Genomic DNA, 13658 nt, shown 5'->3' on the forward strand with positions numbered 1-13658 from the left:
GATAAGAGGGTTATGAGGGGCAGTCAACATGGCTTTACCAAGGGGAAGTCATGCTTGACCAACCTCATAGCCTTTTATGAGGAAATAACACGATGGATGGATGATGGCAGAGCGGTGGATGTGGTCTACCTTGACTTTAGCAAAGCATTTGACACAGTCTCCCACAGCATCCTCATAGCTAAACTGAGGAAGTGTGGTCTGGATGATCAGGTAGTGAGGTGGACTGCGAACTGGCTGAAGGACAGAAGCCAGAGAGTTGTAGTCTATGGGGCGGAGTCTAGTTGGAGGCCTGTATCTAGTGGAGTGCCTCAAGGGTCAGTACTGGGACCAGTATTATTTAATATCTTCATCAATGATTTAGATGAGGGAATTGAGTGTACTGTCAGCAAGTTTGCTGATGACACTAAGCTGGGAGGAGTGGCTGACACGCCAGAAGGCTGTGCTGCCATCCAGCGAGACCTGGACAGGCTGGAGAGTTGGGCAGGGAGAAACTTGATGAAATATAACAAGGGAAAGTGTAGAGTCCTGCATCTGGGCAGGAACAACCCCAGGTTCCAGTATAGGTTGGGGAACGACCTGTTAGAGAGCAGTGTAGGGGAGAGGGACCGGGGGGTCCTAGTGGACGGCAGGATGACCATGAGCCAGCACTGTGCCCTTGTGGCCAAGAAGGCCAATGGCATCCTGGGGTGTATTAGAAGGGGGGTGGTTAGCAGGTCAAGAGAGGTCCTCCTTCCCCTCTACTCTGCCCTGGTGAGACCGCATCTGGAATATTGTGTTCAGTTCTGGGCCCCTCAGTTCAAGAAGGACAGGGACCTGCTGGAGAGAGTCCAGCGCAGGGCAACTAAGATGATTAAGGGAGTGGAGCATCTCCCTTATGAGGAAAGGCTGAGGGAGCTGGGTCTCTATAGTTTGGAGAAGAGGAGACTGAGGGGTGACCTTATTAGTGTATATAAATATATAAAGGGGGAGTGTCACGAGGATGGAGCCAGGCTCTTCTCAGTGGCAAACAATGATAGGACAAGGGGTAATGGGTACAAACTGGAACACGAGAGGTTCCACTTAAACTTGAGAAGAAACTTCTTCTCAGTGAGGGTGACGGAACACTGGAACAGGCTGCCCAGGGGGGTTGTGGAGTCTCCTTCTCTGGAGACATTCAAAACCCGCCTGGACACATTCCTGTGTAACCTTATCTAGGTGTTCCTGCTCTGGCAGGGGGATTGGACTAGATGATCTTTTGAGGTCCCTTCCAATCTCTAACATACTGTGATACAATTCATAATATGACTGCATGGAAATATTTGTAGCAGCCAAGGCTACCGAAGTGGCTGACATGTTTATAAAATAAAATACAAATTCTGCCTTGTTCCTTCAAAATTCAGTTTGTGTTGAAGCGCTGCCCTGGGATCACTGCAAACACAGTTATTTGTGACGTGGTCGTTACTGCTGCAGAGAACACTGACATATTTTCACTTGTATCAGACCAAACTCTAGCAGGAGCGCTTTCCAGTCTGAAGAGCACATCTGATTTATATTCTGTGCTATATATGCAGTGTTGAGAAACTTTAGTTCCTTTGACAAGCTTTCAGTATTTATGAGAGCCTCATGATTAACCAGGCACTTACAGACTTCAAGGGGGATTTAGGCTACTTTTGTTGCTTCTCAATTAAAAATAATAAAACTTGAGTGTAGGTTTTGTGCTTTTTTGAGCCAAGCACCTCACAGGTTATTGTATTCAAGACAAACAGCAAATTCGAGAAGGTTTTCAGTCACTGCCAAAATACATCGTAAGACCTATCTACCGCCTTCTTGGTCATCTCATTCTGTGTGAAATCTGCTCATCAGCAAGTGTCAAAACATGGAACTCCACTATTCTGTTTGAAATATTACATATAAATTTGCACTTCACAAGTGTCCAAGCTATCAACATCACTCAATCTTTAATTCAAGGATCTGTCATTGGTTATTCACACAACAGAAGCTATTTTGACAGACAAGGTGTGAGAAAGAGGTAGGAAAGTTTTGCAGTTATACTACTTTGTATAAAGCCTGTTTCCACCCAATTGCACCCAACTCCAAGGCCTGTTTCATTATCAACTGCACAGCTCCAATGTAACTGCTCAGAATTAACTGCTACAAAAAGCCTACTGAATCCAGTTTTGAAGCTTTATCCACCTGCTTGCAATAGCATCAAAAGAAGCTAAACAAGAAATTTCAGAAATGGTTTACAATAATCTCTCAGTAAAGCGACTCCTGAACCATAATTACATGCTTGCTGACAGCACGCCTGGATGATCAAATCACCCTTCTCTTTGATTAAAGAGCACTCTCCTCAGATAACCCAGAAACCACGTAAGAAGTGATTATTTGCAGGTCAGGTTTATGAATGTTTGTCTCCTCTCCGAAGGACTTAATTACTCAATTTGCTGGAGCAGGTATAAATTCAAATATGAGGTAGTATATCTGCATGACAATAAGAGCAAGGAGAAGTCTAAAGTTTGTCTGTTCTACAGCACACATTCTATTCTTCACCAAAGTTGTTCTTTCCAAAAGACAAAGAAAACCATGGGCAAGCCCGATTCAATAATATTGTAGCCAGGATTTGGCTATACACATCCATCCACAAACTGCAGCTCTCCACATCAGTGAAGAGATTCCATGCATCCTCAGCATCTCAGGAGCAGTAGTTTCAGTCCTAAAAATTCCTGACACACTTAACCATGAAACTGTGGCGGGAACAGCATAAGGAAACACTTACCTACTCCCCGATCAGCAACTGTAGGATTGTCTATCCACCTTTGAGCTTGCTCAATCTTGCCCTCCAAATGGACAGCTGCTTTAACTGGCCTAGTATTTGCTACAGCCCTGTTTGTTTTGGACTGTAAATTCTGAAGTGATGTAGCTATTTGCTTAGCCAATGCACGGGCCTCAGGAGAGTCACCTTTCCCACTAAGGATTAAAAAAATCACAGTCACATAAAGATCATTTACAGCTAGTCCCAAATTCGGCAGGAACACACAATGAAAGGTACTTCATCTTTTTAAATAAGGTTACATTTGACACTCAAGTCTCAGAGCAAATAATGCAGATCTGTCATCCATAAATCCTCACCTCACACTGCCCTGCTGTGGAACCTGGATATTACACATGCTCGACACAGCACTGAGGTGGGGGGAAGGTGTGGTACTGTCATTGGTAATACTGATGTATGACTTTGATTTCCCACATGGCTGTCTTATGAGCAACTGCAATAGTGCCACACAGATTAGGAGCAGAAAAGTAAGCAGCAGCAGGACCAAGGCTATATATAAACTTGAAAAAAGCTAGCACATTAAGACCCGCAGCAGCTAAATCTCAAGGAAAACTTTACTAAAGTGTCTAACCCATGAAGAAAGAAAAATATTCCTGTCTATAGGGCAGCAGGCCATAGACGAAGATGACAGTTTATACAGTAACTGTTTCTCCACTTCCATTCTCAAGCATCCTCTTTGCAAAACTGATGCAGAGATATAATTTCTGAAAGTCTTATCTTTTATATATTTCGCAGTTACAGCTTAGAACAACAACACTGACTGAAGTGGTAGCTATTTCACCTTGCCATTTAGTAAACTGCTTAGCAAAAAACGGTGATGACATTAGTCTGTATAAACAAAATGTCACATTCTCTCCTTTTTTTGAAGTGCTTTGACAGTACAAAGGAGCCCACTTTTGGCTCCAGTTTTCCTGTTAAATATTCCATAGGTAGCAGAAAGAAAATATTTCTTATGTAATACAAATCCAGTTACATAGTGTATTTTTGTTGGGTTTGTTGGTTTTTTGGAGAGTAGGGGTGAGAGGGGAGGTTGGGTTTTAGTTTTGAGAAAGATAGTGCAAGCTGGGCTTTGGGATAGAAATCATACAGCTGAAGCTCCAAAACAGATACGTATTTTATAAATTACATTTTTTAAAGGATATTAAAAAGTTAGCTCCTTGCCCCACACCCTGCAATTCTTGGCATTCAATTGTTACTAAATGCAATATAGAAACTCAGAAGTATAAGATGTCCATTGTTCCTGGAGGAAACCATATTCCCCAATCAATATTCTGATTTTGTTCAACACTTTGAAACGCAAATTAAGATCATTCAAATAAATCAATGGTGACAAAACTAATACATACTGTCGTCGCAGATCTGACAGCTTGGCTGTCAAAGCAGAGATTTCGCCCAAGGAACGAAGGATATCATCTCTTTCTTTAGGCTCCTCACATAATTCTGCAACTTTCCTTGCTTCAGCCATAATTCCCCGGATATGTTCTTCTCCTTCATTGCCCCCATTGGGATCTGCAAGCCAGTTCTTAATAGAAGGAATTTATGTATGAATGAAGATAAACAGTAATGTTATCTCTATAGAGACTTTAAACAAAAAGAAATATCAATACAGCTTTCAAAACTGTATTTAACAGAAAATACTTTCCAAAAGTAGCTTCTCTTTATTAGACCATGAAGTTGTTCTATTGTCTGGCGGATTCTCTGTCTCGAAAAAGATCTCAAAAAAGATTTTACATTCCTTCCCCAACATTTGCAGCAGCATTTTCAGAAGTAAAATTAAACTATTGGCTTTAGAGACTCATACCTAGCTTTCAAAAAGAAAACAGATGCTCTTGTTCACAGGGTGGCACTCTTTATAGGACTCTTCTTAAAAAGTCTTATCATAATCTCATTCAACATATATAATATTTATGTACCTTTCTATAATCATAATATACATACACACATTCAGATACGGTATATATGAAAGGTTCATAATTTGATGACCATCATCAGTACTAGGTGATGGAGAAGGAGAAGGGAGAAGATTAAGAGTTACAATAACAAAGGATCAACTCAAGATGAAGTTACAAATCCTGAACTCCACACCCAAAACAGAGTCCAAGGAAAGTGCTCAGTTTTTACCCACAGGTAAATCCATGCAGTCTGAAACACCTCTACTCTTTTCTTTAATAGGATCAGTCTAAGTTCAAATTTTGGGTGTTTCCTCATATTAATTTCACAACCTTGAAACTTTCAGCAATGCTAATTAATGAAGAAAGGTCATAAGCTGGAGCAAAACTTGCAGCACCCTGTAAATTACTGAATATAAGATTTTTCTTTGAAAAAGCAAACATTCCCTGTATGTTCTTTCTAACAAGTGTCTGTGTTGCGCTTGGAAACAATGTCAATAGTTCAGTACAACAGCTCTAATAGCAGTAATGTAATTATGTTCTAAAGGATTTATTAAATCATTAGTGGTACCTGAGCAGCATCAATCTTCTTAGCAATTGCCTGCTTAGAGTTTGTCATGGCCTCCAGTTTGCGGGCTGCATTCTCCACTTTTGCAGTGAGCAAATCCAGACCTTGTGACACCTGCTGCGCTTTCTGCATAGCCATGGGCGTAGCACCCTGGCCTCTGCCCAAGACAAAAAGAGCATCACAGACTTAGCTCAGGACTGAACAAAGCTCTTTTCTAAACAAAAATTTTTAAGAGCATTCCCAGTAATTACTGCAAGAGATATAGTATTTAATCAGATTGGATTTTTTCCCCTGGGAAAACAAAAGTAACTGAGAAGGAGCACCACAACAAGAAGAGGATATCTTCCCCTTCCCAGAATTCCTCAGAAGAATTAACATTTTTTACATGTCACAAAGTAAGGCTATTTGAGAATACAGTTCCATTGAAATACCCAGGGCAAGGCCTGGTATCTCCTCATTTATGGATTGCTGCAAGTAAGTCAGAACCTGCAGGAGTTATGTCTCGACATTATCTAGTGAGGACAGCAGGTCTGTAAGTGAAAATGAGGTGTCATAGTTGCCTCAGTCATGTTGACAAAGTAGATTACAGATTACAGGCTGTTGGCAAGACTTTTTAAAACGGTGAAAAGGATGATAGCAATACTGCAGGAAACAATTTGCAGCACTACCATGGTTAATCCAAATGCTTAGGGATAACAAGCTGGACAGAAACCTTACTTCAAATACATATGCCTGAGAACATCAGTTTTGCATAAGAAATGTCATACTCCATTCCAAAACAGCCTGGCTACTGGAAGGCTTTTTAAGCATGTTAACTTTATCAAACTGTTTACTTCATAGTAAGTGGAAGGATGACAAGCACGCTACCAATATGTTAAGGTGTATCTACATGGGCCAGAGTCTCAGGATATGTTTCTTTATACCTTATTTCTCACAGTCTGAGTTGAAGTTATTTACATATTAAAAACAGCATATAAATTAACTCATTTGTTAGTAAATCTTATCCTGTCTCTTCCTTCACCTCCAAACAATTCACATAAAACAAACCAGCCACTACTTTACAAGAAGAGTAAGAGTTTAGCCTAATTTCTAACGCTCTGTGCAGAATCTGGTACAAAGAAGCTCTTACGTTTACTCAGGTCAATCAGCTGGAAACCTAAGTGAAAATGAACTAAAACCAGCTTCTCATCCATTCCCACTGTTACAGCTAATATACATTACTTTAATGACAATATAATCAGTATTTTTTAGTTTCAGCCTTTTTAGCCTTTATTATAGCGAACTAACAACCCTTCACAGAAATAAGTTACAGAACTACTCCAAGCTTGTGTATGTACCATGGCAACACTTCAGAGCCTGGCAATCTATGGATTTCAAGTGATGGCAGGGAATTTGTTCTTAAAGTAACTCAAAACACAGTTCTCCAAATAATCTGGATTTGCTCACTTCCTGCACTTCACTAGGGCCTTAACTCAGAAGGGACATTTATTTTACCTAAAAGCCAATCTGAAAGACACACGAATATTTAAGAGAAAAATATTATACCACAAAACTATTACTAGTATCCCTAATGGATCACAATGAATAGCTTTCTGGGGTAATTTTAGGAGGTGGGAAGGAGTGTTGCACCAAAATAAAGAAACCAATGTTAGAGCACTCTAGCTTTATGATTTACTACATTGATAAGTAACTGAAAAAAATATTATGCTCAAGGGAAACTGGATTATGGTGTTCAAACTGCACAGAACAGTTATTTCTTAGCTCATCGTCTTTATGCCTTCACAAAGGAATATCATACTTCCTACTTTCTGGCAAAAGAACGAAAGGACATAGTACCCAACATTAAAAAATACACCTGCTGCCTAAAAACGAAACCCCTTAAATTCAAAACACCATTGTGAAAGAATAACCAATTTCTAACGAGGAGGCAGAAAACTGATAAAGGGCTCTGGTTAAATAAAACTCTGCAAGACATGCACATGAAATTCAGCAGAATTTATCAGTGACTGACAAACTTCAAATACTGCTTGTGGCCTAAAATCCCAACACAACACGTAAAATTAGACTATTCATGTATCTTTATGGTCATTGAGGTATATCCTCTTTGGAGGACAGACTTACAGTAGAGTTTAAAATTTAGTTTCTGCCTTATTTGGAGGAAGGCAATGTGTTTGACATTAAACAAACAATTATCTACCTGAGCTGTTTTACTTCTTACGTTATATAGTTAATATTTCACATATTAAAACATATTATTCTTATCAGAAGACACTGAAGTAAAAGAGGCAAAATACAACTACTGGCCTGCTCTCCCACAGGTTAGGAAATGACACAACTGCAAGTTCAGAAAAACTGTTTTAATAGTACTGGAAAACTGTCCATTAAAAGTAAAAGATTTACCTTGCTCGAAGGTCAGCCAGCTGATCCGTCATCTGGCCCAGAGTTTTGCATGTTCCCAGAATCTCTCTGCGTTCTTTGCCTGCACACAGTTCTCCTGCTTTCCCAGCTTCATCAAGGATCTGCCTTATTGCCTGCTCACCAGCATCCCCTAATATGCAGAGTCAGTTAGTAAAACAAACAAGACATTCCTTTACGTGTATGAGTAAACTGCTAATCTCATCATGTTCGACCACATCAACTGATTTAGGTTCAGCCATGAAAATACATTAATCAAAAACTATGGTATACATCAAATGTGATAATTATAATGGGACAGTATTTCTGAGACAATACAGCATAACCTTAATGTGCATCACGTGCATTGTATTTTAAGTCATATAATCATTCTGCTATCGTAGCTTGATTTCTATAAATATTTCATTTATAGAATCTGTAATCCATGCTGATAAGGAAAAGAGCAATACAGCAAGATTCATGTAGCCTTAAATTTGGCCAGTTTAAAATCTGACTTGATTTTAGCTAAGGAAGATGCAAGAACAACATTCCTTTTACTTGCAACCCACCCTGCGTGATCCCCTAAGTAATACACCTGGAAAATCCAATTTACAGTAAGTTCCACAGCTATCTTTGCATTTGTCCTTACCTACTGAATGTTTAATAGTTTATTTCATTAACTGTCAGTGTCAATGACAGAAGGCTGTGAAAATAACTGAGGTGTCTGGAATTGAGTGTTGCAAGGGGAGTGAGGTCAGAAGCAGTGTTAGCAGGAGCTCCACAGACAACAACAATTCATTTTCAACTTTCACAACTGTATTATTTTAGCTTTGATTTCAGAGGAAGTCTTTCCAAATGGAATCAGCCGCCACCTGGTTTCATTTGCTTTAAAGATGCATACAAAGGCAAACCATTTATGTTTTAAAGGTGAAGTAAAGGTGACTGTAGTTACATTATTTATGGCAGATTTTCATGTTAAAAAAAAAGAAACATTAAGGCTGACAGAAAAAGCTTAAAGAGATTCTGTTGCACAAGTGTTAAGTTATACAAATTTGAAAACATAAAAGGAGAGACTTTAGGTATTGGCAACCACTGCAGTTAAATACTGTTCAATGAAATGTATGGGGTTTTGTTTTTATTAGTGGAATGTAAAGAATGTATGTTAGTTACAGAGAGTGTATTAATCAGACAACTGAAAAGAAACAAAGCTTTCTGAATTATTAGATACAACTCGTTTAATCTCCAGGATCTAAAGAAAGGAATAAATACAAGCTCTTTCAGATTGATCCACTATGTATGGGTTATTAGTGCTTCAAGGCAATTTTGTCTAAACCAACAGAATTATTAGACCTTTAGAAATTAACATACTTTATGTGTGGGTTTTTTGTTTTGCTTTTTAATATTACCTGGAGGTGCATTTGGATCTCTCAGCCAACCTTTTGCCTGATTCATCTTCGAGTCTATTAAGGCTAAAGCTCTTTTCATGGCTTCAGTGTCCTTCACAAAAGAGAAATCACAAAAATGATTCTCAAAAAAAACCAAAGCACAAATAGTCAACGCAACCAAAGCAGACAGAAGTTCTATGAGCAGAGCCTACTTATAGAAACACACCCACATAAGCAGCTCAAAACCCATTTTCAAACCAGCAGGTCGTAGTCGCTTCTTTCCAATTAAGACAGACATTTCCATCTCACTCAAAATGCAGAAAATACGCATGCAATTTTAGTGATTTTTTTATTCCTTTATTTACTGGTGTTTTAATTTCTAATGTCAGAATTCTAATATACACACATCCTTAAGTTAGTTCCACCTTTTCCCTTAATGTACATTAAGGCAGATAACATTGTAACAAACTAGAGTAGCTTTTCAAAAATGGCAATTGGCCAGTGAATTTTACTACTTACTTCAGTGTAAGAGGCTGCACATCTGCATTTTTCAACCTGTTCTGCTGCTTAAAGTCAAACAGTTGTCTTTTTGCAGAAAAACAGACTGCCAGCTAATTCCTAGGATTGTTAAATATGGAGTTTAATGTCTTAGGAGACAGTATTCACATGTTTTTGCTTTAAACTCAGAACTCCTCTTCCAGAAGCATCAGAGAAACTGCTGCTTTGACTATGACGCTGCTATTATCCAACATCTTTTTCACTAGAGGAGATAAAATCATACAGTTCTCATTTGTCTACATACCCTGTTAATTGTACATGTGTAATCTCTCCACTAGAGGCCAGAAGTTTTCTATCTTACAAATGGAAAGACAGTGAAAAGAGGTACAAGTACCTTAAGTAGAAAGTTGGGGAAAAGCCAAAATAGCTTTTTACCACACATCATGGAAATAATTTGAAATGCATATATTCCACAGTTAGTATACAGACAACGAAAAGAAGCCTGGCTCTCACCCTATTAACTGAATTGGACTGCCCATGTCCAGCTCTTACAGAGAGAAGCCTACTAGCATTACCGATCAGTATCTGGTATGGGATTTCCTGACAACACTAAAGAACTGCCACATTTTTGTGGAGTTGTTCATTCTGCATGCTTAGCCTCAAAGATACATCACTGTAAACATTTTGGCATTTTTATTCAGGCAGCTGAATAATTTGTCAGCCCTTCATATGGTGCTATAATATAATTCAGCAACCAAGTTACTAAAAGGTCTACTTGATAGACTGCTGAATCACAGCCTGGAAGAGAAAGAGCACAAAAAGCAGAATCATTTTCACCTGGATGATTGGTTCTCAAATCTGGAAACTGGGTCTCAGAGCTCAGATCAAGACCTGTTTGAAAAACTTCAAAAGGGGAGGATATAGACCTAGGGTGTGGGAGGTGGGCACATTCTTTTAAAAGTCATCTTTGTAGATTGAGAACTGTGCATTTAATATATGATAGGAGACAAGCAAATAATCACTTAAGTATTCAAATGTGTATACAAACCTTGCTAGCAACCAAGGTAGGTGTTACAGTTTTCTGGTCTGCTGTAGGCCTGTCTACCCAGAAATCATTTGACACAACTAAATTTTTTAAAAGGCAGCAGATGTTGCTTAGTGTGTTGACGGGTTGATAGGTGTGGGATGGCTGAGAAAAAGGAGTGCTGGGAAAACTACCTTCGCCCTCCCTTTTTACTAACACAGGCTTTTGTGTTGTCTCAGCTGCCTGCAGAGTTGCAGTTTCAGCAAAATTAAACAGAAGCCTCTGAATCTAAAGTTTTATATCAGGGGACAAAATCAAGGATATTTTAGCTTCTAGACTCATGACGCTGTAATTTCTAATGCTACACAAGCTATAACAAGATCCACCTGCCCCGCCATACGAAGGCTATATAACTGGATTGCTCTGCAGTGTAAATCTTGCTATCCTGTTTGGCTCTGCACTCATGTTTGCAAAATACTGTCCCCTTTTCCTATTTAAAAAAAGTCTGGTAAAATCCTAGTGCAGTAGTTGAAGAGTTCCAGGACAACTGCTCTTACGGCACCGATTTCCCATCCACACAGATCAAAACGCCATGGCAAAGAATCCTTCTCAGCTTTAGTCTGATAAGGAGTTTTCATTGCAATGAGAAAAGTAATTTTTCAATAGGAAATTAGAATACATCCTAACTAGGTGTGTTGATACTGCATTTCTGTTTCTGCCACAGCTGCGCCTGGTGTCAGATACTTGGCAAGCAACAAAGGTGTAGCAATCCTGAAATGTCTGGACTTGTCCACCAACTCATATTAAGTAGGAAGGCAAAAGTAGAAATAATTTAAATAAAGCAACTTGCTCAAGATCTTACTGTTTGAAAGTGTCCTGATATTCCTGATTTCTGGAGCTGTTTAAATGCCTCCTTCCTTCCTAAACAGCTACATATGTTTAAAAATTTACTTTTTGGTGTTTGCCATCAGAATATCAGTTGCAAGCAAGAAAAGAAAGAATTCTACAGCTATCTCACAAGAAGTTTCATATAAAGTAGTTTTATCAGCAAAAAGGATTCTTTCCCTCCTCTCCCTACAGTTGCCCTATTGGCAAAAGGAATTTCATTAACAAAAGCAGCACTGCCACCTTTTCAGAAGAGATAAAGAACTTCATTAACTTATGTTGAACAACTAAGGCAACATTGTATGAAGGGAAAAGAGCAAGTTGACTTTTTGCAAATCAGTTCCTAAAGCAAATGAGCACTTATCCAAGATACCCATATGCACAACTTTGGCCACTCTGAAGAATTTTGAGATTATTCATGGAGCAGGTAGCATTTGCACTGCTTCAAAAAGGAGCAAAATAAATCCTACATGATCTCTTGTTGAATATAAAACACAACCTCTGACTCAATAAAGTGGTCTAGTCTAGCAATATCTGCATTTCATTACCAAAGAAGGCAATGTTGAAGGAAATAGGCAAAGCCAGCCTTCTGGCAGAAGAGATAGCTTAGTCACCACCCACAGTTCAATCCTGGAAGATATCAGATACTTCTCAGCTTCTTACAACTTTTAACTCCCTCCATTTCTATGGAAATGCAAGATGTTTAAATTGAGTATTACTTACAAGTTTATTTAAAAATAAACAGAATATACAAGAGAAAGCTAAACTCCTCTGTACAATGAAAAGTTAAAGGAAAAAAGGTACAAAGCTATGTATGGAAGAAATAAATACAGATACTTTTTTCCTCCAAGCTTTTGTCAGAGATTGGCGTTTGCTCAGTATTTCAATTCTGAATAGGCATAATATTATTAAGAAGTCCAGTGTTGGTGCAAGCAGAGATTATTGCAATCCAGTAACAGCAATGTGCACTTCAGAGTCTAGAAAGACCAATGAAATATTTTACAAAAAAGCCTGCAACTCTGGCCCCACACATTCGCTCATTCTCCAATGTCTCTACTTACAATTTGCGATACTTCAATGTATAAACAATTCAAGATAGAATAATAAACATAAAATAAACTCTATCATCAACAACAGCATACACCACATGGGCAAAAATTCGGGTCTGTGCATCCCCAAGTACACCTTCCTTCACTCCAGAAAAGCATGGAGAATGTATCTTTCCCTTGACCACCAGGCACAAAACAAATGCAACAATAATCTCAGGTAGACTTAAACAGCTCCTCTCTTTCCCTCACGGAAAAACACTAAGTAAGTCAACCTGTTAGATATATATGCAAATACAGGAAAAGGTCTGTAGCAGGGGGCCATTAGCAAAACTAGTTCCCGCTTTTTCATTCCACTGCATTTTTCAATTCAAATTCTTTGTCATTACTGTTTGATTAATGCCCAGTGCTAGAGTTCCAGGTTGTCAGCACACCTTAATCCAAAACTAGCGTACAATTAAGTAGTTCTCAAGTCAGAACAGAAAGATGCTTTGTTTATACTAGTCCACGCAACATATTCATGCATTATGCACAATGATCAATATTTTCAATTTGGAAACACTGTTAACACACCTACTATTGTATTAATAAAATCCTTCATTTACCTGCCTTGCTAGCAAGAGGAGGAAAATTTCCCAAGACTAAATTGCTAACTTTTTGCAACAGTCTTTTTTTTTTTTTAACCACAAATAAATTTCCACGTTTGTTATGTAAAATAAAAATTGTATTTGTATTTCATAAAATGCCTAAATCCAAAAATAAAACTGAACTGAAAAAATGCATATACAAAACTAAGTTTTAGGCCTAGACCTGAAGAACACGAGCCATTTGAACTGAAGGAAGGCTGCTGGTGAAGTACTATGGAATGGACAAAATCCCTGAATTAATAAAGCTTTCTGGGCATGCAGAATGCTTATTCCTGAATGACTGGACCCTTTATTTGTAGCTACAGAGACTAGTAACATAATTAACACAAAAGCATTCAGCAAAGAATGTGCTCTACAATCTTGGTCTAACTAATCAGACTCAGAAAGACTGTCTTGATGCAGCATATCTTGCAATTACCATTCTCTTAGTGACAGCCACATCTCCATATAGCTAGCCAGAACTATTAAGATTCCTTTAAAACTTCCGTGTACATATGTAAGTATGGTGTCACA

General features: G+C 38.6%; 1 protein-coding gene across 2 annotated transcripts in view; it reads right to left on the reverse strand.

Moving 5' to 3' along the window:
* The window catches only part of VCL (vinculin), a 69808-nt gene that overhangs the window by 17593 nt on the left and 38557 nt on the right, over nt 1–13658 (reverse strand). For both annotated transcript variants that reach the window (XM_080620337.1, XM_080620338.1), the window contains exons 7-11: nt 9067–9157; nt 7667–7814; nt 5270–5423; nt 4156–4331; nt 2756–2946 (exon numbers count right to left, since the gene is read on the reverse strand). In XM_080620337.1, coding sequence (XP_080476463.1) covers nt 2756–2946; nt 4156–4331; nt 5270–5423; nt 7667–7814; nt 9067–9157 — 760 coding nt within the window. The remainder of the gene's footprint in view (nt 1–2755; nt 2947–4155; nt 4332–5269; nt 5424–7666; nt 7815–9066; nt 9158–13658) is intronic.

The sequence above is a fragment of the Psittacula echo genome (assembly GCF_963264785.1).
Source record: "Psittacula echo genome assembly, chromosome: 6".
NCBI lineage: Eukaryota > Metazoa > Chordata > Aves > Psittaciformes > Psittacidae > Psittacula > Psittacula echo.